The sequence below is a fragment of the Alosa sapidissima genome, chromosome 8, assembly GCF_018492685.1.
Source record: "Alosa sapidissima isolate fAloSap1 chromosome 8, fAloSap1.pri, whole genome shotgun sequence".
Taxonomy (NCBI): Eukaryota; Metazoa; Chordata; class Actinopteri; order Clupeiformes; family Clupeidae; genus Alosa; species Alosa sapidissima.
The window spans coordinates 20,843,625-20,868,913 of record NC_055964.1 but is presented as its reverse complement, the minus strand read 5'-3'; the positions used below and the strand labels follow the sequence as shown (position 1 = coordinate 20,868,913).

Here is a 25,289-nt window from a genome sequence, read left to right as displayed (position 1 = left end):
AATGTGTCTTTACTGTATTCACAGCAGTGTCGGCGGGGCCCTCCAGGTGCGCCGCTGTGTGCAGGCAGAGGGCGAAGCAATCTGCCGCATCGATCCGGACTCCCGGTCCACCAGAAATGCTGATTCTGTGAAGTTAGAAGCGATAGGCCCAACTGAGGGGGAAAAAAGCATGGTTCCTTTAGAGTCGTGGCTACTTAGATGAGGTGTATCTCCATCTAGGCAAGATAGGCAGAACACAGACAAACACACACACACACACACACACACACTCACTCAAACAGACACACACATACACACACATACAAACACATACTCCTGGAGTGAGTGAGTGAGTGAGTGAGTGAGTGAGTGAGGGGAGTGATAATGAGGAAGGGATTCTCATCTATCTGTCCCCATTAATGAGTGTGGCCCTCTGTTGAGCCATGACTTGAGATTGAGCTCATTTACCGGTGTCCCTAGCCCCCCCCCCCCCCCCCCCCTCTCTCTCTCACTGAGCTAGAGACTTACTCACTGGTCCTGTTGGCATGGCACCTGCAGTTAATCCTGGAGTTGATACATGAGCTGATTTTTGAGTTTGTAGTCTCTGCTTTATCTTGGCCTTGCTGAATTGTCAGTGAGTTTCTTTTTTGTTTTGCAGTATATATATATATATAGATGTATGTCACATATCTCAGTTGTTTCTCGAAATCCTTGCCTGATACATGCTGATCCCCAGTCATTTTGGCTAGCTTAACTACACACCATCTTTGTTAATCGTCTGGTGCTTTATGAGAATCCAGGCGGCGTTTTCAGCGCCGTCCCCTCACAGCTGGGCGTGGATCCCTGCTCTCTCTCCATCAACCGATCCCCCCCTGTTCTGCTGCCGGCTGGATCCTCTCCTCCACACTCAGTGTCGAACCGCTAATTAGATCAGTTCTCTCCCTCCCTTCTGCTTCTCTCTCTCTCTCTCTCTCTCTCTCCCTCGCTCTCTCTCTCTGTATGTTTCTCGTCTTCTGCTCTGGATAGGAAAACAAACCTCCCCAGTTTTCTCTTCGCCCTGGAGTGCTTGCCTCCTCCATCTGGGACTCTCTGCTCCGTATCGGAGCAGCAGCGACAGCAACAGCAGCTCCACCCTCTGAAACCCCCCATACATACACACACACACACACACACACACACACACACACACACACAGTCACTCATAAAGCACCCAGTACATCATCTGAGTCTGAGACAATGATGCTTTCAATGGTGATGGACGTGAGAGCGTGTCTCGGCTGACACCCGGGGGCCAGGACAATGGAGCACTGGGCATGGAAGTTATCAGATGTGCTGTCAGTGAAGTGTTGTGTGTGTGTGTGTGTGTGTGTGTGTGTGTGTGTGTGTGTGTGTGTGTGTGTGTGTGTGTGTGTGTGTGTGTGTGTGTGTGTAGCACCTGTGGTGGGCGGTGGCTACAGCGCCTCTGTAGGGCCATTTTGGCTCCATGACCAAAGGCCCCTGTTGGATTTTGATTGGAAGCAGTGGAAGGCCTTCCTTTTGGCCATCCTCTCCTCTCTCTCTCTCTCTCTCTCTCTCTCCTCCTTCTTTCCACATTCTTCAGGGTGAGTGAAGTGCTGTCAAGTCTCTCTCTCTCTCACTCCATCTTGCTCTCTCTCTCTCTCTCACTCCATCTTGTCACATCTTGTTGAATAAATGACCTGGCAGAAGCATTCACCAATTGTACAGTATGTTTTATCTGTCTAAAAGATAAAACTGGGTATACATTAAGATACATTAAGTATACATTGGGTATACATTAAGATTGGGTATACATTAAGATAAAAATCTGTCTAAACTGGGTATACATATGGACACACACACACACACACACACACACACAGATTCCTCTCTCACACTGCAGCTCACGGCCACTCTTTTGTGGCAGATCAGCTGAGTGAATTCTCTGTGTCACTGAGGTGCACAACAAGTGACGGCTTATTCACCTGTATTCACACTTTGAGAAAACCAGGAAAGGACAGAGAGATTGTGTGTGTGAGAGAGAGAGAGAGACAGAGAAAGAGAGAAAGAACGGGAAATAAGGACTATTCAACACTGTAGGCATAGAAGTGACCAAGGCCAAGAGACAATGGCTCAAGGCTGGGATGGTGTATGCCGTGTGTATGCTGTGTGTTCACTGTGTGCTGTGTGTGTTTCACTAATTCACGGATTGAAATGTACCTTGTGACCTTGTGTCTTTTTGCAGAGCACTTATTTTGATTCAACATAATTTCCTCTGTTCTTCCACGGATGGAAAATTAATCAACTGTGGACACAGATTTATCAAAGGGCTCCATTTAGGGGGAGACGTTCAGTGCGATACAGTGAGATGAGAGAGATGCGAGCTAAATTAGTGTGTTTTTATGTTCTCCAGCCCAGTCTACTCTGTGATCGTGTTGCTCCAACATGTGTTCATTGAATATGAATAAACAAAAGCTCAGACCGAGTTACTTAAAGCTCTTTTTGTCGTTGCTTTCAACTCGAAGCATATTCTACATGTGAGCATCAGTCCCAAGTCTACCCTTTCATTCTTCTGAGGGCTCTGCCATCTGTCAGTAAGATTCCATGATGCAGGCACGCTCTCTCTCTCTCTCTCTCTCTCTCTCTCAACCTCTCCTTTCTGCAATACACACAGAGAAACACACACGCGTCGTACACACACACACACACACACACACACACACACACAGTACACACACACACACGCACACACACACACACGTGCACACACACACACACACACACACACACACACACACACACACACACACACACACACACACACCATCTCTCTCTCTCTCTCTCTCTCTCAACCTCTCCTTTCTGCAATACACACAGAGAAACACACACGTCGTACACACACACACACACACACACACACACACACACACACACACACACACACACACACACACACACACAGTACACTCACACACACGCACGCACACACACACACACACACACACACACACACACACACACCATCTCTCTTTCTCTCTCTCTCTCTCACTCCTTCACTCCCTGCCCACCACAGAAACAAACCCACACAAACCCATGCAATTTTCATTCTCCCCCACCCCCATTCGCTCAATCCCCATGGCGTGTCACGTGCATGTCTGTCAACGTGTTTTATTAACGTGAAGCATTTCATCAGAGCCTGTGGGCTGGTGCTTGAGACATATGTCAAACTCAAGCACATTGTGCTGTTCCCCCCCTCCCCACTACCCCCCCCCCCCCCCCCCCCCCGTTTGTTTATTTTGCTGTTTGTTTTTGATGCATACTCGCCCCAGAACAGTGCTTCCATCTGCCGAAGCTGAAACCCCATTCACACACTGAGCCCATGTCAGCAATCAGCTGTTTGGGTGGCCTGGTGACTGGCGGCTTCACACGGCGTTGTATGACATTGTGATATAACGTCATGATAAGGATGGTTCCCTGGGGAGTCAGACACACAAACCACATGGGCATTTAGCACTAGAGGAGGTGGGTTTGCAAGACTGGTGAAATTGAGAGAGCGGAGAGACTTGCATCGTGCCTTTTGAAGTGTGTGTGTGTGTGTGTGTGCGTGTGTCTGTGTGTGCGTGTGCGTGAGAGAGAGAGAGAGATGACTTCTCATACATAATTACCAGACCAAGCCTTTCTTTTCCCCCAGTCCCTGACTGATGTTTCAAATCAGCGTGCAAATACGTCCCCTGGAACCAACGTGATGTTTGAAGAGCAGCCCCAACCCTAACCCCTTTCAGATAAAAAAAAAAAGAGACTTTTGCCTTCAGCTGAAGCCCTCTTCAAAGCCCTCTGATTTACGCTCCTCTTTCTACTTTTGTATCACTCTTCCGAAAAAGGTTGCATTTTTATAACCTCTCGCGTAGAGAAGTGAGAGGTCCTTTTCTTTTTCCCCGATTTCTTTTTTCCGTCCCAGGGGCCATTCTTTTGTTTCCTATTGAACTGTCGCGCCGAGGCATGTGACCCAACATGCTCGATGGCGCAGTCCCAAACCGAGCCAGCTCATTACGCATGAGAAGGTCTCGAAAACCAAACGCGACCCCTTGTTACTATAGCAACCCGTGTGTCTACTGTCACGACATGAGAGCACACATGTAAAGAGAGAGTCCTTCACAAACCCCCCCCCCCCCCCCCCCCCCCCAAAGTTGAATTTTCAAAGCGAATTACCTTTGAGCGTGTATTCCTTGATAGGCTGATGGGAGATAAGGCCAGCGTGAGCCATCGTGATGCATGCTAACTGTGGAGCTCGGAATACACTAAAGCTTTAGTGAAATGCATCGCATTATGTGCTCCTCACTCCGACTGTGTGTGTGTGTTGTGTGTGTGTGTGTGTGTGTGTGTGTCTGTGTGTGCCAGCCATGCCCTAGAAGGATGCAGCTGCACAGCTTGCCCTGGTTTTTTCCTTACATTTTTAATCAACCATTTGCTCTGAGAGACAAGATTTTATTTATATATTTCGTTATTTTTGGTGCCTGCCTCATTTTATAGGCTTGCTGTAATGTAGCTCATTGGTTTGAGAGTGGTGGTGAAATCAAAGCAAGACAAATTTCTTCTGACAATGACAAAAAAAGACATGTACATCATCTAAAATAAGAAATATCCATAATTAGTATTTTTGTAAAGTATTCCAAACATCAGTTTTGAACAGAGAAAGACAGTAAAAAAGATCAGCTTAATTCCAGACTGGCCACATTGGTGGTTCATTAGTAGGACTTTATCGTCATCCACATGTTGTGTGGCCAGGCCAAAAGGGCAGCCCTGGGTTTGGCCTGGGGACGGGATGTTCTAGAAGGAAGGTGGGGAGGATGGGATGGAGGGAGAGATGGAGCAGGAGCTGTGAAAGATGAATAGAGGGAGGGGGTGAACAGGGTGGTGGAGGGGAAGGGTGGAGGTGGAGGAATGCTCTGGAGGAGTCTGTGTGTCTAATGACTCACACAGGTTCATTCCACCCGCGTAGCTCAGGAGATTCACTGTGATGAATGACTCAATTTGAGCCGCTTCAATTAAGAGGGGAATCTTTGCATGCTGAATCGCAGGAGAGAAAGAGAGAGAGAGAGAGAGCATGAGTATGTAACATCATGGGGAGAAAGAGAAACACACCTCATGCACACACACACTGTCGTGGCAGATATTCAGACTCGGGCCAAAAATTAAGTCCAAACATCTTGCCTACAACGTAACAAAAATACACCATTATAAGTGCTGAAGTCAAAACCTTATCCCAAAAAGAAAGCGCAAAAGTCCGGCAGAGTTCCGTGCAAAAATTCCTTTAATGACTACATAGGGAAAAGCCTGAGTGGATCACATGATCGCACTCCTGAACAGTTGTTGAACACCAACATTTATACCCCTCCTTAGATGCTGACACAACATTTGGCAACTTCGAACCCACAGGTGGCGTTATGAAAAGATCGTTGTTCGGTCTTATCTTCGCAAGTCAGCACTATTGCTGCCAAGGGTACGAACTTTTCACCGTATAGCACACGTTCAGAGGTTTACACAAAGTTCAGGGGGTTATACAGTGATCACAGGTCACACATCGTTCATGGGTTACATATCGTTCACTCATTTTCTTTCATACTAGCTGTTTTTGAGTAGAGCCCGCCTCCGATGACGTCTTTATCTCTGCAGCTGCAAGGCCAAGCATGCTTTTTTCAAACAGGCTTCTCCCATCCACAGTGAGACACAAAGCGACAAAGAGAGACATAGGGATACAGAGCGCACGCAGGGGGAATTCTGGTAGAATAGCTTCAGTATGTTAATAGTATTAGTTAAACTTGTTATTTAAAATGTTATAAAAGTATTATGGTTAGGAATAACTTCAGTGTATTACTTGATTATGATTGAGGTTATATGAATACATGCTTTACAGTTTCAAACTCGTTCTCTCATCATGATGTCTACAAACCATAGTGATAATTTTATACAACACCACATATGGGGACACACATGTAAAGACTGTCTCTCACACACGAACGCATTTGCTCATGCACACTCACATAGCACATAGCACATGTATGCAGTCCTCAGCACACATACACCTGCGCGCACACACAGACAGACAGACAGACACACACACACACACACACACACACACACACACACACACACACACACACACACACACCACTTCTTTATCTGTTTCCAGCTGGCAGTAAGGGATGGTTATGGAATTTTCCATCTTAAGTGTCATTCTAAGTTAAGGAGTCTTATCGAGGCCTCTTAAAAACAGCACTGAAGTGAGTTTCACCAGGTGTCTCTACTTCCAGATGGCATTTTGGCTTTTTAAATGGGTGCATGTTTGTATGTGTGTGTGTGTGTGTGTGTGTGTGTGTGTGTGTGTGTGTGTGTGTGTGTGTGTGTGTGTGTGTGTGTGTGTGTGTTTTAAGACAAGGCAGAACATCTGGTATGGTACCATGCGGCCGTGCGTCTTCATTACGATGAATCAAAAGCGCACCGCAGCTCTCGTTGGCAGCCGCCAGACAATCTGCTCGTCAGAGGGCCCCCCCCCCAGTCACAGCGGCGTGACATTAGGACTCACCGCCGCCAGGGACTCTCTTGATGTGCGACAAACTTTGCACAAGTGCATCTTGTGAGTGCTTCGACAGCGCACTCTTGCCCGGCGACAAAAAGAAGAAGAAGATGCCGCTGGTACTTCCGTGGCCTCTGCCCCCATCTGGCTGCTCGTTTGGAAGAAGGCGCGGCCGAGTCGGCAGCGCCAACAGCAAGGAAAACATCAGCATAGTCGTCTCATCTTCTTGTGGAGGGAGAGAGGAATAAAAACAGAGTGACAACTTGTCTGCGATGACAGCTGTGCTGTACCAACCATACAGCTGTCTATTAATACCTCACTTTTGCATTGAGTCTTTCACTGAAAAAACAGGGCCTGTCAGTATTGTATGTTATTCATTATGTTATGAGAAAGTCGTCCATAATTGCTATGTATTCTAGCATGACATCAATCATTGCTGGCATGCAATTCAAGCTTTATAAATTGGAAGTAATGGTCCATTGTCTTCACGCTGTATCATCAAGAGAAAGACAGATTTTTGTTTTGCTGCTCTAGTCATTGAAGACACTGCCAGTGAGTTGCTGATGTACTTTAGAACTAAGCTGTCTTAATCGATCATGCACACACAGAGCTGGTCTGGAGATCATTTTTCTGAACCACTGGGGCAGTGAAGCGATTGCTGAAAAGTGCATGGAGTAGATTTGACAAAAGCAGGTGTGAATGGACTGTGAATCCCTCCCTGTTTTTTTTTTTGAGCGAGAGAGAGAGAGAGAGAGAGAGAGAGAGAGAGATCTGTTTGCTTACCGTCATAGTGGCCATATAGGAGCGGGCACCGAGAAGGACACCCTCTAAGCGCTGTGTCGTTGGGCAAATGTTGATAATTACAGATCAAATAATTTAAACATGCAAATTGTGTGTTTTTTTTTTTTTCCCCTCACCTGTGTATGGACAAACATACACGGAGACAGAGATATGCATATTCCAACATACACACACACACACACAAACACACACACACAGACACACACTGATAGATACAGCAGACATGTAAACAGGCGTAAGGGGCCCACAAGGGAATGGATGTGCGCTACAATGTGGGGTTGAGAACTCTGTCTGCATCGGAGCATGTTATTGAGCTCTCTCATGTTCACCTGTCAGGAGTAAATGGGCCTTTTCGCCAGCCACTTCGGCCCCACTCAGGTGTGACTGCAGCATTAACTTCTGCTGGAGACAGAAGGACTTACAAGACAGCCCCGCCTCAGGCATGCCCATAGGAGAGCCGCCTAGCGCCCACCTGCCCAGTGCCCACCTCCACCCCACACTGTGGCATGGGAGGCACGGCAGAGGATGGAGGGGAGCTGGGCCTCTTTTGCTCGAGCAAACCTCCCATCCATGCCGCGCTGATGCCAGTGCGCCAGGGGATTAGTTGGTGGTGACTCAGGCATTTTTTTTTTTTTTTGGTGTGGACTTTTGGATGTACTGTAGCAAGGTAATGGAACGTAATCATATAAAGCCCATGGATCATATCGGCCACGTAATCATTGTCTAATCTAATAATGAGTGTTTAATGCCTTGCCAGCGCTCACATACTGTAGCTGGCCAAATGAATTAATGAGGGGCATATGCAGGCACCGCCATAGTGGTTTGTGTGTGTGTGTGTGTGTCTGTGTGTGCATGTGCATGTGTGTGTGTGTGTGAGAGAGAGTTAGAGTGAGAGTGAAACAAAGAGTGTGTGTATGTGCTTCTGTGTGTGTGTGAGTGAGTAAGTGTGCACACGTTTGTGTGTGTGTGTGTGTGTGTGTGCGTGAAGGATGAGAGCGCCTAATTCACAAAAGTGCCCTAATGAGCAAGGATTAGCAAAGCTATGCATTTACTGCTGAGCCCAATCCATAACACTGGACTGAATTGCTGGGACCATGGATGCTTGTCATGTTGAATGAAATCTTGTTAACCCAAGCTAGGCTTATTCAGCTTAAAACTTTCTGTATTTAATCAATTAAGGGCCATGCTTAAAGGTAGTCACGCTAATACATGTCGGGGGAGGGACACGGAAGTGAACTTACAAGGAGTCGGATTCCCTCGCTTAATTTATGTTATCTTTAGACAATAAAGGGAATAAATTAGGTTGAGAGTTAGTTAAAGTGTTGTGTGGCATATATTATATCACTCATGGGGCGTGTTTAGTTTCTTGGGGTTTGTAGGCCACGGCAGGATGAATGCAGATGAATGGGTATCATTTAACTCTGTTTGCATCAGCTCCTCCAATTTGGAAATGTAATAATGTTCATAAATAAGTAAACATTGCTGGAATCCCAAGGGGAGTTAAACATTTGATTATTTTTCTTCAGTGCTTATTTTGTCACACTCTTTTGTCATTTTGGTTGGCCACTGAGTTGTGTTTCAGCATGGGCTGTGGGGGGAAACAGGTCCTTTTTGTCCCTCCTTTCTTGCCTTTAGTGTTGGCGTAATGAGTTCCACTGTGGCTTGTTTGTCATGTTTTCTATGACTAGTGGAAAATGCTCCAAACCATATACAGTTGTTGGAATAGTGCTTGAGTTAATTCTGTGACTCATATTATGAGTCATTAATGATGGGATTATTTTTTACTCTCTCTCCCTCTCTCTCTCTCTGTTGTCTTGTGTGTTAGTAGAGAACTGTAAACCATGCAGGGCATAAACTGTGTTTAATTATATTAAGTGGCATCATTAGGGGTAATTAGAAGGGAAATTATACTTGTTTTTTTTAGTGTGTATGTGTTTAGTGTGTATGTTTGTGTTCTTTATTTTGATACATACTTGTAGTGTATGTGCGAGTGACTAGGTCTTTCTGAAGATAAAACTGACTTTGAATCAGGGCCCACATTCAGTGGCACATTCCTCATGGAGAGAGGTGCACATTTTTTCTTCTTTTTTCTCTTCCATCTTTTTATCCAATTTTGCTATTTCAGCAGCATTGTTGGGTGCTTCCTCCAGCGCTGCCCTTACTTGACACTTCTGTTTTTCTGCCGGAGTTGGCAAATTACTTCGCATCACAGCTCAGCTGGCGAGTCCATGTTTCACCTTCCTCACGCGGTGACAAGAAAGAGAGTGCGAGAAGTGAGATGAATGTTTGTGTCTGCCGTCAGCGAGTGTCCCGGGGCAAGAGCCTGACTCAGGGGACAGTGTGGTGGTAGAGGGGAGTGTGTGTGTGTGTGTGTGTGTGCGCGCGCGTATTGCGTGTCAGTGCTAATTCAAACTAGCATCATCCCGTTTGATACAGAGAGAGAGAGGACACTAACACGCGGTAACAGCTGTGGCAGCGCCGGCAGCGCTTTTTAACGCACGGTGTTAATCGGGCTTGCTAATATTCCGCCACTAATCTGCGGGGAAGGTGCGCTGTCGGTTCAAAGCCATATGACCCATCGCTGCCTACCCATATGAGCTGATCTGATGCGTGTCTGGGAGAAAGCATTCAGGCAGGTAGGCAGACAGACAGCATCCTTTCTGCTGTATGGAAAAACATACTCTCCCTTCTCAATACACACTGAATGTGTTTGACAGCGTGCTCTTTTATCCGCGTGTTATGCAACGCCTGTGTATCGTGTGCAGTGTGCACTGCAGTACTGTATCGGTATTTCAACACCATATGCCCACATGGTCCTTTTCTTCATCAGGGAACAACGCTAAATCTATTTATGACCGCCGCGCAGCGAAGCAGGTGGTGGGCATGTAACCCCACATGGATAGCATGGAACCATCGTTTTTCGTTTTGATCTGTAGCCCCCCCGCTGGACTGGACCCCCTGAAAGGAGGGTAGGGCAGACACAGTTTTCTGTGAATATCTCGAAAACCGTAGGGTTTAGGAGGACCATTTTTTTTTTTGTATGTTGATCTCAAGGGGCCATGTCAACTTATTCCATAACCACTCATTTCATGTATAGCGCCACCTAGTTAAACACAAAAAAGTAAAAATGAGGTGTTGTAATTGAAGGTATCTGTGACCTAACATAGTCAAAACTGCACGAAATTGGAAGTGTAGGATCATTATGACACCCTCTGTATGCACGCCAAGTTTTGTGGAATTCCGTTCATGGGGGGCCACACAATAAATTAATTTATGTTACTATACACCAACTGGCCTGTAGGTGGCCGGAGACAGTTTTCTGTGAATATCTCGAGAACCGTAGGGCCTAGGAGGTCCACCTTTTTTATGTATGTTGGTCTTAAGGGGGCATGTCAACCCATCCCATTACCACTTATTTCATGTATAGCGCCACCTAGTTAAAAATTAAAAAGCAAAAAATTAGGTGTTTTCATCACAATATCTCTGGCTGACAAGGTCAAAACTGCACAAAATTAAAAGTGTAGGATCATTATGACACCCTCCGAATGCATGCCAAGTTTTGTGTACTTTCGTTCATGGGGGGCCTTACAATAAAATAATTTATGTGTACATTTAGTGACGTACACCAACAAGGATTCCCGGGACACTGAAAGACCGGGGTACACAAAACTTGGTGGGCATGTACCCCCACATGGATAGCATGGAACCGTCATTCTTCGTTTTGATCTGTAGCCCCCCCCCCCCCCCCCCGCTGGACTGGACCCCCCGAAAGGAGGGTAGGGCAGACACAGTTCTCTGTGAATATCTTGAGAACTGTAGGGCCTAGGATGACCAATTTTTTCCGTATGTTTGCCTCCAGGGGTCATGTTAACCCATTCCATGTGCACACATGTGCATAAACAGATACACACGCACACACATACATTTACAGTAATCATACGTATGACACATACTCACACAGTAGACATATGTACGCATGCATGCACATGCACAAACACACATACGCAGGCAAACACACAAGCACGCACATACACACACACACACACACACCCACACACATAAACATAAATTTGTACACGCACACATGCACACAATTCAAGAATTTTTCCCGTCATCTACTCCCTGAATTTTTGGTCATTGATACCCGGGACACCGAACCACCGGGGTACATGAAATTTGGTGGGTATGTAGCCCCACTAGACTTTTACGGAAAAATTTCATTTCGTTCCCGGGGACCACCACCAACCCCCCCGTGCTGGGCCCCCTGAACCGCAAAAAAACAGTTTTTCCTAAATAACTACCTGAACCGTGGCACTGAGGATGAAGAATCTTTTATGGTATGTTGGTCTCAAGGGCCCACATCAACCTGGCTCATAATCACTCATTTGTGATTTGCACCCCCACCCCCCGGTAAAAAATGAAAATGCAATATTATTCTGCTTTAATCGCCCCTATCTTCAGTTAAGATGTTCAGAACTGCACCAAATTTTATGTGTATGATTGACCTGGCATTCTCCGGGGGTATGCCAAGTTTCGTAGAATTTCATCCATGGGGGGGTCTAAAAAAATTAGGTGATGTGTACATTTGGTGACTGTACACTCATTGGCCTGTAAATGGCGGTGCACACATATACACATGCACACACACAGGCACCCACATACTATCGGTATTAGAACGGCCGATACATAATTACAAATTCAGTAGGATTATAAAAGAAAGCCAAAATAAATATTCATCATCATCATCATGGCTGCATTTTCAGTATTGGCGAGAAGTAGTCGTTTGTCCACTATATGGCGCATCGTTGCAGTGAGACGTAATTTTGTTGGAAGTTAAAAGTGGGTTGGAAAAAACAATGGACGCTTCATACAAGGACTGTAATTTACCACAGCGAACATCTAATAAGGATAGGACGATGTTCACATGAAGTGTAATTCCCATTTCTTCTTGAAGCCGAAATAAATCTGAGGATGTTTATCGGACATGCTTGGTTTTTACTGCAGGTACGTTAATCTTGTAATATCAATAAGGACCTAGGTAATGTTACCATTAGCGTTGGTTGAGTGATGGAGGCATTTGATTTATTGCATTTGTAGAAAACTATAAATGCGGTTATACCAAGCAAATGTATAGCAGCACTGTTTGTATCTTTCGACTGTCATTTATTGCACGTGCTACAAAATCATTCTGTGCAATGGAAGATTTACCAACGTTACACCGGTCTGATACAGTTTTGCCTATACATGCGTGAGACTGAGACGCCTGTTTATTTTGTTTTAAGTGCGTGCAGGGTGTGAGAGGGGAATCGATGTGCTTTGATTACAGCTTGGTAGTTGTAGTCTGTGAAATTAAAAAGCACGTGTGTGTGAAGTATCCAAACAATGACACCTTCATTTCATTATGGCTGCTTTAGCAAAACACCTTAAGCTACTGTGTAGTGGGTCCCATTTAGAAGTGGCTACTTCATTCGCGCTTTCCTTGACTCATGGAGCTGCGTGAATGTTATTACAACTTTTCGCCACGATATGACAGTTTAAGTCCGCTTGATACTGTAAGGCGTAAGCCATTGGTTTCCAAAGGAGATTGTATTTGTGTCGCCAGCATAGCCTATTGACAATTTATGTTGTAAATAGGCCTACCTTATAATCCTACCTGTAGCTTAGGGAAGCTAACAGCTTTCTATTAGGATCTAGTTTGTTAGTTACCGTTTTGTCATAACTCCCTGATGCATTTTTGCATTTAGAATAGCCAGAGCGTGTATATCTCAATCGGAAAATTAAACAATATCGGGTGCCTATGGACTAGGCTGGGTTCACCCAGCCTGATCTGCCCGCTATTTATTTTTTGATTTCTTAAAAGATTGAGCTTGGCCTGATGAAAGCCAGACTAGCCATGGACCTCAGTTACACAATGCAAGGGAACATGAATCAGCCTATATTTGCACGAACAATAACGGACAAAAGCTCTTCAACTTTGGCCCGTTAAAATGTGTATGAACAGTCTAGCGACGCATTTCATCAAGGCCCATTTGGACATGTCAGTTATTTGCACCACTGGTTAGATGTAAAACATCATTTCGTTTCAGACTAGGCTACTGTTACTTAATTTTTGCATTAACAATAACTCAGACTACTGTTACTTAATTTGTGCATTGACAATAAAGTATTACATGAACTAAAGATGACTAAAATCGTATGTAGAAGAAGAAACATTCACAAAAAAATCCATCCATCCAAAAATGACCTTTGTTTTTGATAGCTGTTGAAAACGGCATGGAACTGACAGATGTTTTTGTTTAAAAATACATAAAAAAAAAAAAAAAAAATAACATTATGCTGATACCTTTTGCTTTTCCCAAATACAGTGTAGCCTACAGGTGTAAGTGACCTTTCATCAATCCAGTTGCAATGGATGAACTGTGATGAACTGCCCTACTTGTGATTGTTTAGAGATTTTAAAGGTTTTATAACAATGCTACATATTCTTTGGCTATTCTACAATCTATTCACCTTTTCAACACCAGTAGGCTACTTTCTGTGCAGCCGCACACACACACTCAGGCATGCCAAACAAGCATACACAAAAGTTTCAAGAGTGGGGGATGGAGTAAAATATGGAGACAAATTGAAGTGTGATTTATTTTCGCGGAACGGATGTACAGGACTGAGCGGTGGTCATATGTTGTACCGCTATGCGGTACATCTAGTTGTCTAAGAATTAACATTGCTCACGGATCTTGGGGCTGTGTTTTGAAACTCCAAGCAAACATAAGAGATGTAGGAAAATGTATGTTACATTTTTAGCTTGGCTTTTTTGTTGCTTGCCTCTGCTTGCAAACCGTTTTACTGAGACAGAAACTCTCCATGTTGTGCTTTGACTGAGATTTGATGTGTTCTGTTGTGTGTGTTGGCATATGGGTTCATGAAAGGCCATGTTGTCAGTACCGAACAAATCCCTTTTGGCTTGAGACAGTGTGGCAGTCTGCATGGCAGGGCTTCATTTTAAAACTACTGAATTTTGGATGAACACCAAATGGAGGAGAAATAATCATATTTGCACTTGGTTCCAAAGTTGTAATTAAACAGATGAGAAAGGGCATTGATCATCCCTTGCTTTGGCTACTGGGCCTCCACTCTACTTTAGAATGGGACGAAATTAATCTGGTGCTCACAGTGCTGTTAAATCAGTGTCTTGTTTCTAGAATGAGTTGTACTGGGGACTTACTTAACCTTTCTTGTCCTCTCTTGCCCTCTCTCCTTTCTTCTCTTCATCTCTCTTTTCTCTGGACTGTCTCTCTGCATCCATCACTCCGTCTTTGTCTCTCTGTCTCTGCCCTCTCTCATTCCATCTTGCTGTGTCTCCTCTCAGCCCTGTCTTTACTTCTCTGTCCTTATCCTATCTCTCTCTCCCCCTTCACAATCTTTCTCTATCACTCTCTTCGTCCCTCCCTCCCTCTCCTTTTCTACATCCCTCTCTCTTTCTGGAGTACGGACAGTCTCGATGTTTCAGTTTGAAGAGAAGTCAGTTTCGGTTGAAGTAATACTGATTGAGATCAAATAAAGATTTAATAAAGGAGTGTTAAACATCTTTCTCTCTCTCTCTCTCTCTCCCTCTTTCTCTGTCCAGCCTGTGAGCTGATGAACCGGGGCATCCTGGCCCTGGTCAGCTCCATCGGCTGCATGTCGGCAGGCTCGCTGCAGTCGCTGGCCGACGCCATGCACATCCCGCACCTGTTCATCCAGCGGGCGTCAGCTGGCACGCCACGCTCCAGCTGCCCGCCCACCAGCCGTGCGCCCAACGCCGACGACTACACGCTGTTCGTGCGGCCGCCCGTCTACCTGAACGACGTCATTCTGCGTGTGGTCACCGAGTACACCTGGCAGAAGTTTATCATCTTCTACGACCAGCAGTTTGGTAAGACACAGGGGGAGGAGGTGGTGGTGGTGGTCTGGGAACACGAGGGGGTGGGATGGGGGAGGACGAGGAGGCAGTGGAGCAAGAGTTGGGTGGAAGGGGGAGGTTTTGGGCCAGTGGTTTGGTTTTGGGAGGAAAACATTTGGGGGTATCTGTCCATCATTGTATAAAGCCTACCCAATCAATTTGATTGGCCCCAACACATCTCATTTGAGCTTATTTATTCATTTTGGCTGACGCTTTTATCCAAAGACCTACATATGTCAATTATTACAAGGGCCAGTCTCCCGGAGCAACTTAGGGTAAAATGCCTTGCTCAAGGGCACGACAGTGGCAGCCAGGAATCAAACCCACAACTTTTTTTGGCTACTGCATGCTAGCCCAGCTCCTTATCCACTGAATTTAATGCCCTCAAGTTTTGTGGGTGGGATACATTTGGGCAGGCTTCCAGGCTAGTGGTTTGGGGAAAGAAGGGGAGGTTTGTGGGCAATGCTTTGGTATGGGGCTGTAGGAGAGGTTTGTGGGCAGTGGTTTTGGGTAGGAGGGTGGGGAGAGGTTTGGGGCAAGTGGTTTTGTGCGGGGCAGGAGGGCAGGAGGGGAAGAGGGGAAGAGACTCTGTGAGGTCTTCAGGAAGTCACTGAGAGAGAGAGAGAGAGAGAGACAGAGAATATGGGTGTGTGTGTACAGTATGTGTGTATGTGTGTGTGTGTGTGTGAGAGAGAGAGAGAGGGAGAGAATGTATGTGTGTGTGTGTGTGTGTGTGTGTGTGTGTGTGTGTGTGTGTGTGTGTGTGTGTGTGTGTGTGAGAGAGAGAGAATATGGGTGTGTGTGTACAGTATGTGTGTGTGTGTGTGTGTGTGAGAGAGAGAGAGAATCACAGTCACACTCACACTATCACAGTCTGGCTACTGAGAAGGGCAGACACAGGCAAACCTGGCTGCCCAGAGAAGACAGGCTGTGCACCAACTGCAACCAAGGTGCCATAGAAACAGAGCTTCACTTTTTGGCTGAATGCTGCAAATGGAAAGAGATAAGAGAAATTCAGAGAAATGCATACAGACCTTCAAAAGGAACAAAAGAGCGCAGTCGCAGATATATAGAGTCGTAAGATATATAGATGCTTGCCATAAACACTTCATCAGTGAAGCACACAAAAAGTCAAATACACACACACACACACACGCACACTTACTTGCATTCCCATCCACACTGTCACATACACACACACACACTGACACATGATGGTTTGTTTTATGTCTTTATACACTACTACGTACATGTATGCTTTGGCAATACAAATTGTATTTTTTGTCATGCCAATAAAGCTCAATTGAATTGAATTGAATTGAGAGAGAGAAAGAGAGAGAGAATGTGTGTGTATTTGTGAATGTGTGTGAGAGAACATATGTGTGAAAGGGGCAGAGACATGAACAAAAAGGCAGGGAGGAAACGAGAGGCAGAAATAATGAGTCAGAGGGAGTGTGTTTGTGAGCAGCAGCCATGAGAGAGAGAGAGAGAGAGAGAGAGGTGTTTGAGAATGAAACACATGAAATGTATAGGCAGACCAAAAGAACTGAGGTGGGGTGGGTGGGTGGTGTGTGTTTATTTGTGTGCAGAATGTCACAGTCAGACAAATAGACTGTGTTGTGGTGCTGTGTGTGTGTGTGTGTGCAAGTGTGTGAGGGGAAGGAAGATATCCTTTCAGCAGTCCCTGTGGAGACCATGGCTCACTGCTGCAGGTTAAGAGCAGAAGGGCGGCAGGATAAGTAAGCATGTGTCCCCAAAGAGGTGTGTGTGTGTGTGTGTGACAGCTGCTGCTGCAGTGTGACATTAATGAAGCTCCTGAGAGAGTGGGATACATAGACAGACAGACAGGCAGACTGAGGGCACGAGGCAGATGAAGAGGGAGAGAGAGAGAAGGACAGACCCAACAAGGCAGATGTAGGAGAAAGAGATGGAGGAGAAAGAGATGGAGTGAGTGAAAGAGAGAGTGAGAGAAAGATAGACTGATAGACAGTGAGAGAGGGCCTTCTCTGTCTTCTCTATCCCTGATGCCTTGCCTTAAGCTCTGCCAGACCACTGATTCAGAAGATAGATCTCTGGGGTCTTAACAGTACCACAGGTCTTTCACAAGCAACTCTCTCCCCTTATTGCCGTAGTCATGTCAGATGATAGAACTCATGGATACCCCCCCATCCCCCCCACCCCCACCCCCCGTCTATTCCACAGAGCACATTCAGATTATTTATTTATTTATTCATTTGTTTATTTATTTATTTGTGTATTTATTTATCCACCGGTTCAGTGGTGCAGGAACATTTTGTTTTCAGCCCTCTGGATACAAGACCATTACCAGTCTAACTATTTATATGTAATATTTAAATCAAGCATATTAACTGCTAACTGAGAAGTGCACCTAATTTGACAGCACTCCCAGTGGCGTACTGCATCCTTCCCATAATGCTGATGTTGCACCTCCTCCAGGGAAATCTCATGGAAATGCTACTGCTGTGCCACTGATCGCTAGTCATTCTGAGTGTGTGGGGGTTGGGGAGTGTGTGTTGGATGGGGAGTGTATGGTGGTGGTGTATGACAATTATTACAAGGGCCAGTCTTACTGATTGATTAACTGATCACTCGTTTCGTTGAAAGTCCACTCATGAAAATACAGCCTCAGCGGCATGTGGGGATGTGTAAGGGTTGGGGGTGTGTAAGGGTTAGAGAGTGTGTGTTGGATGGGGAGTGTGTGAGGATGGGGAGTGTGTGGTGGTTAGTAAATGTGTGGTGGTTGGGGAGTGTGTGTTGGATGGGGAGTGTGTGGTAGTTGGGGAGTGTGTGTTAGTTTGTAAATGTGTGTTGGATGGGGAGTGTGTGGTGGATGGGGAGTGTGTTGGATGGGGAGTGTGTTGGATGGGGAGTGTGTGTTGGTTGGGGAGTGTGTGTTGGTTGGGGAGTGTGTGGTGGTTGGGGAGTGTGTGAGAATTGGGGAGTGTGTGGTGGATGGGGAGTTTGTGTTGGTTGGGGAGTGTGTCTTGGTTGGGGAGTGTGTGTTGGATGGGGAGTGTGTGTTGGTTGGGGAGTGTGTGTTAGTTAGTAAATGTGTGTTGGATGGGGAGTGTGTGAGGGTTGGGGAGTGTGTGAGGGTTGGGGAGCGTGTGGTGGGTGGGGAGTGTGTGTTGGATGGGGAGTGTGTGGAGTGTGTGGTGGCTGCAAGCCCTCTGGAATGTGGCTCTGGCACACAGACAGCAGGAGGAGAAGAGGGAGAGGAGGAGGGTGGGGTGGAGCTTCTCTCCTCTTACCTGCAGTCATGGGTTTCCTTGGAAGTCCACTCATGAAAATACAGCCTCAGCGGCATTCAACTTGTCAGTGAGAGAGTCAGGGCCCAGAGAGAGTGGGAGATAGAGAGAAAGAGAGAAAAAGAGAGGGGACGTGTGGGGGTGCAGTCATTTCACTGTGCTTAGAAATGATAATGGCCAAAGAAAATGGCTCTGTCTGGAAGCTAGGACTTTCTTTCACTCTCTCTTCTTTCACACACACACACACACACACACACACACACACACACCCTCACACACACACCCTCCCTCACACACACACTGACCCTCAGTTCCTCACTCAACAAAAACGGACAGACACACATGTTCACCGATGCACATAGCCCACAGTGTTGGACACACTGAATCCGAATGGAGCTGTCCGTGGTTCTGAATAGGGTCAGCACTGTATTCTCAAAGGCTGCTACAGCAGCGCAAGACTCAGCAATACCAAAGGTGCTGAATAACCTCTGCCACACCAAATACACGTTTCTGGGGAAAATAGTAGTTCTGTGAGACCTTGCACATGCAGGCCATCAGCAGGGGAGGCGTTTCAGACATGCTTTCACAGAATCTTCTGAAACAGCGCAGTCCGTTTGCTTTCAGCTTGTTGAGGATTAATTGCAAAACACCCATCTACCCCCCCTCTTTTCTGAACTTTTCCTCTCTCTTTAGTCCTAGTTCTCTTTCTAAAACCGTAGGCTCTTCCAAACACCTTGCGAGAATGTGTATTTTAATGGAATAACTAAATGAAAGTAAAATGGATGTGAGATGAATTCTTTCCACACAGAAAAAAATATTGGCCATTATTTTAAAACATTACTGTGTAGTGTAGTGTTATATTGTTCTATTTATTATGCTTGAGTAATTGCTGTTAAATTAGCTCCCTCTCATTGCTTAGTTGGCTGATGTGCTTTGCAGTCACCAATTAATTTCTTCTTTTATTGTCTCGTGTTGACAATTTCACTTGTTGGTAAGCCATGGCCGAAAACATTCTGTTGTGTACAGTAAATGCAACTAGCATTATCAATGTTGGAGGAATTTCCACTAAAATGATTATTAAATGATTATTATAATATATAAGGTCCTCTGCAATCAGCACATGGCAAATATAGCATTGACTGACAGAAGCTTTTAAAAGAGAACAGATGACAGTTTTGCAAAAGGAATCATGCTTGATATGCACAGCACTTTAAGACAGAAAGACCTTCTCTCTCTATGCAGTCTAAGGTTGCTCTGTCCAAGTAATGCTAGTCGGTTCACATTAAACCTGAGAAGCGCAGAAAAGATCAGATGTGGTCGTCTGTTTTCACCCGCTGTGCAGTGGGGGCACTTTGAGGGCTGTCTCTCTGGATCCGCCTGCGTCTGCCTGCTCCTGCTGCTCATGTCACAGTCCAGCTTAAGCACTTACGTGTATGTGGCCCTGAACTATCATAGCAGCATCCACTGAATCTCCAAAGCCTGGGAGAGATAAGAGAAGAGAAGAGAAGAAGAGAATGGCTTCCCCTACAGAAGTCTGCATTCTCAGTTGAGGTGGGCGACTTCTTTAGAACAGGTTCTTTAGATCTGTTCAAGGTTCTCCCTCTGTCACTTTCTATTCCCCTCATTCATTCTCTCTTTCTGTCTTTCGCTCTCATGTAGGCACCCAGACCGATTTAATGAATGGCATATATGTGTGTGTGCGTGTGTGTGTGTGTGTGTGTGTGTGTGTGTGGCGCTCACTGTGCACATATGTGTCTTTGGTCTGTGCACAAGTGTGTGTGTGTGTGTGTGTGTGTGTGTGTGTCTTTGTGTGTGAGTTTCTTTATGTCCTTTGCAGAGATATGCTGTGAAGCATAGTAAAGAAATTAGCCACAGAAGAGCCATCACTGTCACTCAGGGTATGGCAGGAGCCACATAGCAAACTGCACTCCTCTCTTTACACACACACTCTCCACTCTCTCTCTCTCTCTCTCTCTCTCTCTCTCTCTCTCTCTCTCTCTCTCTCTCTCTCTCTTTTAAAGACACACACATTTTTTTCGTACTTTCCCAGTTCCTCTAATGTTTCAAATTGGTTAAGCCATAGCACAGGACTATGGTCTCACGCGCGCAAGGAACATCGTTAAACGTTGAGGCGTGGCGTTTTGTACACTCTGTCTACGCTCCACCGCATTGCAGAGTGGCCGCTCCAGCATCGCTGTCAGTGTCGTGCTAAGTCAATTTAGCGGAGTATTTCGGCATTTCTCTCAGGGGGCGAAGACAACTCGTGTTGAGATGTAGCACTCGGCTTCTCCTCTCCCAGATGCTGTCAGCAGTCAGGTGACAGTTTTGCAATAATAATAAGACGAGGAAAACTCCCTACAAATGTGTCCCCACTCCTCCTTGTCTCTGTGCTGAAATTAATCACCACAGTCATCTGACAAGCACCTCACCAGTTCCCCGAGAACACCGTATGGGTCGGTGGCTTTGATGCCCCTCCACCCGCCCTGATTTGATGCCTCTCCACCCTGTTTGGAGAAGGACTGCCATGATATCACCTGTTGGGATTCTTTTGATTTTTTTCCCTCTCCTACTCTCTCTTTCGTTCTCTCCCCTAGTCTGCTGTTTTCAATTCAATTACATTTGAAATGAGCACTTCTCTATCGGAACAATGTGTTTTAACACAATTAACGCAGTTAGCACTTACGGGGGGAACTGTTGCATGTGCACACACACCAGGCGTCAGAGCCTTAATGGCACTGAATGCGACAGGAAGCACCCCCTCTCAACGCGACTCGCAGCTGGAGGGGTGGGGGTGGGGGTGGGGGGTACTGCAGAGGGGAGCCATGCTGATGCTAATGATGAAGATGCTAATGCTGATTATAATCACATGTGTGCGCACTCCAGCAGGGCTAAAAAGGGCCCCATTTGTTTGTTGGCACCAGTGTGCTCGTATTTTGTTTGTGTGTGTGTGTGTGTCTGTGTCTGTGTCTTTGTGTGTCTATCTGTATCTGTGTCTTTGTGTTTGTGTTTGTGTGTGTGTGTGTGTGTGTGTGTGTGTGTGTGTGTGTGTGTGTGTGTGTGTGTGTGTGTGTGTGTGTGTGTGTGTCAGGTCACACTCATCCTCAGGTCACACTCCCACACCCATCTATTATGCGTTCAGTGCCCAGTGATTACTCAACACCAGCAAGGGGATGAAGGGTGGGGGTGGGGGTATTAGGCTTGGGAGGGGGTGGGTGGGTGGGGGTTGTTGCCGACCTGATCACCAGGAGCATTAGTGTCAGGCCTTTATAGGGCTGTAACCGCTTCCATGATGAAGAGCAGGCGTTCAGGCTGCTGGCTCCCTCTCTCACCGTTTTTATTTTACCCCACTCTCGTGCCCCGTCAACACCCCCCTGCTGCCCTTCCCACCGCCCCACTAGTAAACATCCGTCGAGTGGGGCCATCAGGGTATTCTGGCTGGGGCGCAGGGCAGTAAAAAGCAGGCAAGCTGGCGTCTGCCTGGGGACGGGCTCTCTGTACAGGGGAGGGAGGGAGGTGAGGCTGCCATAAGACCCCTCTACAGCAGCGCCTCCCCGTGGGTCCTCATCATGGGAGCCGCAGGGCAGATGGAGGTGATGATGGCTGTGCCGTAGACAATGATACATAAGACTGATCTCCCCACCGCCGCGCACACACACACACACACACACACACACACACACACACACACAACACACACACACACACACAACACACACACAGAAATATGCTCTCTATCAGTCTGTACACACCATACAGTACACTATAGAGTATAGAGCCGCCACCCATTCCTCCCCCTGTCCGCCCCCCACTATGACACTCTCCTTTCCCTGCTCTCCTCTCCTCTCTCTTGCCCTATCCTCTTTCCTCTCCTCTCTCTTATCCTCTCCTTTCCTCTCCCTGCTCTCCTCTCTCCTCTCTCTTGTCCTCTCCTCTCTTCTCTCTTGTCCTCTCCTCTCCTCTCTTGTCCTCTCCTCTCTCCTCTATTCTCCTCTCCTCTCCTCTCCTCTCTCTTGTCCTCTCCTCTCCTCTCCTCTCCTCTCCTCTCTCTTGTCCTCTCCTCTCCTCTCCTCTCCTCCCTGCTCAGCACAGCTCCACTGGCAGCTCCTCAGTGAGGGTTGCTAGGGGCACTGACCCATCTAATTAATCCTAGTGGGGAATGAAACGAGTAGAAAAAATATATATCACTCTATATATATATATATTACTCTAGTCTCTCTCTCCCTCCCTCTCTCTCTCTCTTTCTCTCGCCCCCTCTCCCTCTCTTTCACTCTCTCTCGCTGTCTTCAACCCTCCACCCACACATCCACACGCACAAAGACTCCCACGGTGGCTTAATGCCACCCGAGCCTCGTCTGTCTGTGTGTGTGTGTGTGTGTGTGTGTGTGTGTGTGTGTGTGTGTCTGTATGCGGCGTGTGTGTATGCATGTGCGTATGCGTGTGTGAATGTGTCTGTGGTGCTAGGGACTCTGAGCTTCCCTTCCACCCTACACCCGCTCCGTTTGCAGACGGGGTTTGATGTCAGAACAGCCATAGTGGCTCAGGGGAGAGGCTGCGGAGTGCAGAAGCGCCGAGTGAAGCTCGCTCTCTGTTCCTCACGCCCGGTTCCTCGCTCCCTGCCAGTGATTCATGTTTTATTTACCTACGTTCCAGGATGGCGCCCCGCCACACCGCACCGACACCGGTGGTGACAAATGTACTACACCCACTCTCACTCAGCTTCGCGGCAGTGGAGAAATACTAATGTGTCGTCATGGCACTATCTAGCCACTAACACCACCCCCCCCCCCCCCCCCCCTCACACACACACACACACACACACACACACACACACACACACACACACAATCCCCCCAGTTGGATGACTATTAACGACATGAACTTCATCACCCCTGGACACTGTGGACTTAATTGATGGCTGGGAGAGTGGGTCGTTAAGCTTGTTTATAGCTCATACTATTTTAAGTGTGGGGTTTATGTTTATGTTTCAGTTAGCCAGGTGACACTGAGTTGATTGGCTGTGGTTGTGCACAGAAATCATCATCTCATCAGTACATTAGAAGGTGGCCGTTAGCTTGATGAAAGATGAAAGGCTTTCTAATTGTGCTGTTTTCATGTGTGTGTGTGTGTGTGTGTGTGTGTCTGTCTGTGTGTGTGTGTGTGTGTGTGTGTGTGTTCAGATATCCGCGGGATCGAGGACTTCCTGGACCAGTCGTCGCAGCAGGGCATGGACGTGTCTCTGCAGAAGGTGGAGGCCAACATCAACATGATGATCACCAGCATGTTCCGCACCATGCGCATGGAGGAGCTGCACCGCTACCGGGACACGCTGCGCCGCGCCGTGCTCTTCATGAGCCCCGCCACCGCCAAGGCCTTCATCACCGAGGTACGGAGGCAGGGCACGCCACACACACACACACACACACACGCCACACACACACACACGTACCCACAGGCAGGAATGTGGTTTGCCAAGTAGTGTTAGTGAGTCCACTGCTGCCAAGAATGAACACATACCAGACTTGCAGCATACATGTTACACATAGGACATGTGTTCACACACAGACACAGATACACACACAGATACACACACACACACACACACACACACACACACACACACACACACACACACACACACACACACACACACACACACACAGAGAGAGACAGTGGTTTATGGTGACATGGGATGATGTTTATGGCAAGGATTTTGTATACACATCATACAGAAACATGCACACACACACACACACACACACACACACACACACACACATACAAAACAGTGAACCGAGGCACCCGAGCAAACACACACAGGTGTATAACTTGCCAAGTTGTGTTCTTTGCACTCACCTCTTGCAAGGCTATCATGACAGACGTTACTAAATATATAGATGAACACACACGCACACACACACACACACACACACACACACACACACACACACACACACACACACACACACACACACACTGATGCACTCACTGGGACATGCTGCTGTGCAACGCTCTTACCTCTGCCAAGGTTCATCATAGATTTACTGGACCCTCCACCCCCTCTACCCCACCAATTGCGCACACACACACACACATACACACGTACACACATGCACACACACACAGTCTCTCACACACTCCTTCACTCGCTTACGCATGCACACATAGACAGACACATTTCTATGTGAATACTAATGAGCAATTTTCACACCATCCATTCATTTAAACCAGTCACTCACACCTGCCCACCTCTCAGTGTTCACCTTCATCACAGAGGCATGCTGTAATTGAGCTCCATGATTTATTTTCCTGCAATAACATTAGCTCCCACAGTTGCTTAAGTCTGAATCGCCTGTGTAAGTATGTGGTAAATTATATTGTGTGTGTGTGTGTGTGTGTGTGTGTGTGTGTGTGTGTGTGTGTGTGTGTGTTTACTGTATATGTTGCATTTTGGCTGGATAACGAGGCACATGGCACTCCCCAAAGCATCTTGACCTTCTACATAAACAACTGACGTTGCAATATGTTATTTTCTATCCCTCTGAGGTCCGCATCACTATTTTATCCTATCATGTGTCATAATTGACACATCGAAGGGGAGGAGCTTTAAGACTCTATTTCAAAAATGTAATTGATAGCAACCTCTTGGAATTATACCAAGGAATATTGCTTAATCTCGTGAGGAATTCTCATTTTCTTTTAATTAAAGATATCTTCAGAAAAAGGGCAA

At 46.5% G+C, this 25,289-nt stretch overlaps 1 protein-coding gene and 1 long non-coding RNA gene across 4 annotated transcripts in view; one reads left to right on the top strand and one right to left on the bottom strand.

The window, feature by feature from the left end:
* LOC121715026 overlaps positions 1-5,221 on the bottom strand; it is a 21,140-nt gene extending 15,919 nt beyond the window's left edge. Inside the window, exon 1 of the long non-coding RNA XR_006033510.1 lies at positions 5,136-5,221. This is a non-coding gene — a long non-coding RNA (uncharacterized LOC121715026). The remainder of the gene's footprint in view (positions 1-5,135) is intronic.
* Positions 1-25,289, top strand: part of grid2 (glutamate receptor, ionotropic, delta 2) — a 324,417-nt gene that overhangs the window by 162,745 nt on the left and 136,383 nt on the right. For all 3 annotated transcript variants that reach the window (XR_006033507.1, XM_042100271.1, XM_042100272.1), the window contains exons 3-4: positions 14,979-15,266; positions 23,740-23,945. Coding sequence is in view for 2 of the 3 variants with exons in the window: in XM_042100271.1 (XP_041956205.1) it covers positions 14,979-15,266; positions 23,740-23,945 (494 nt within the window). In the remaining variant the exon portion in view is untranslated. The remainder of the gene's footprint in view (positions 1-14,978; positions 15,267-23,739; positions 23,946-25,289) is intronic.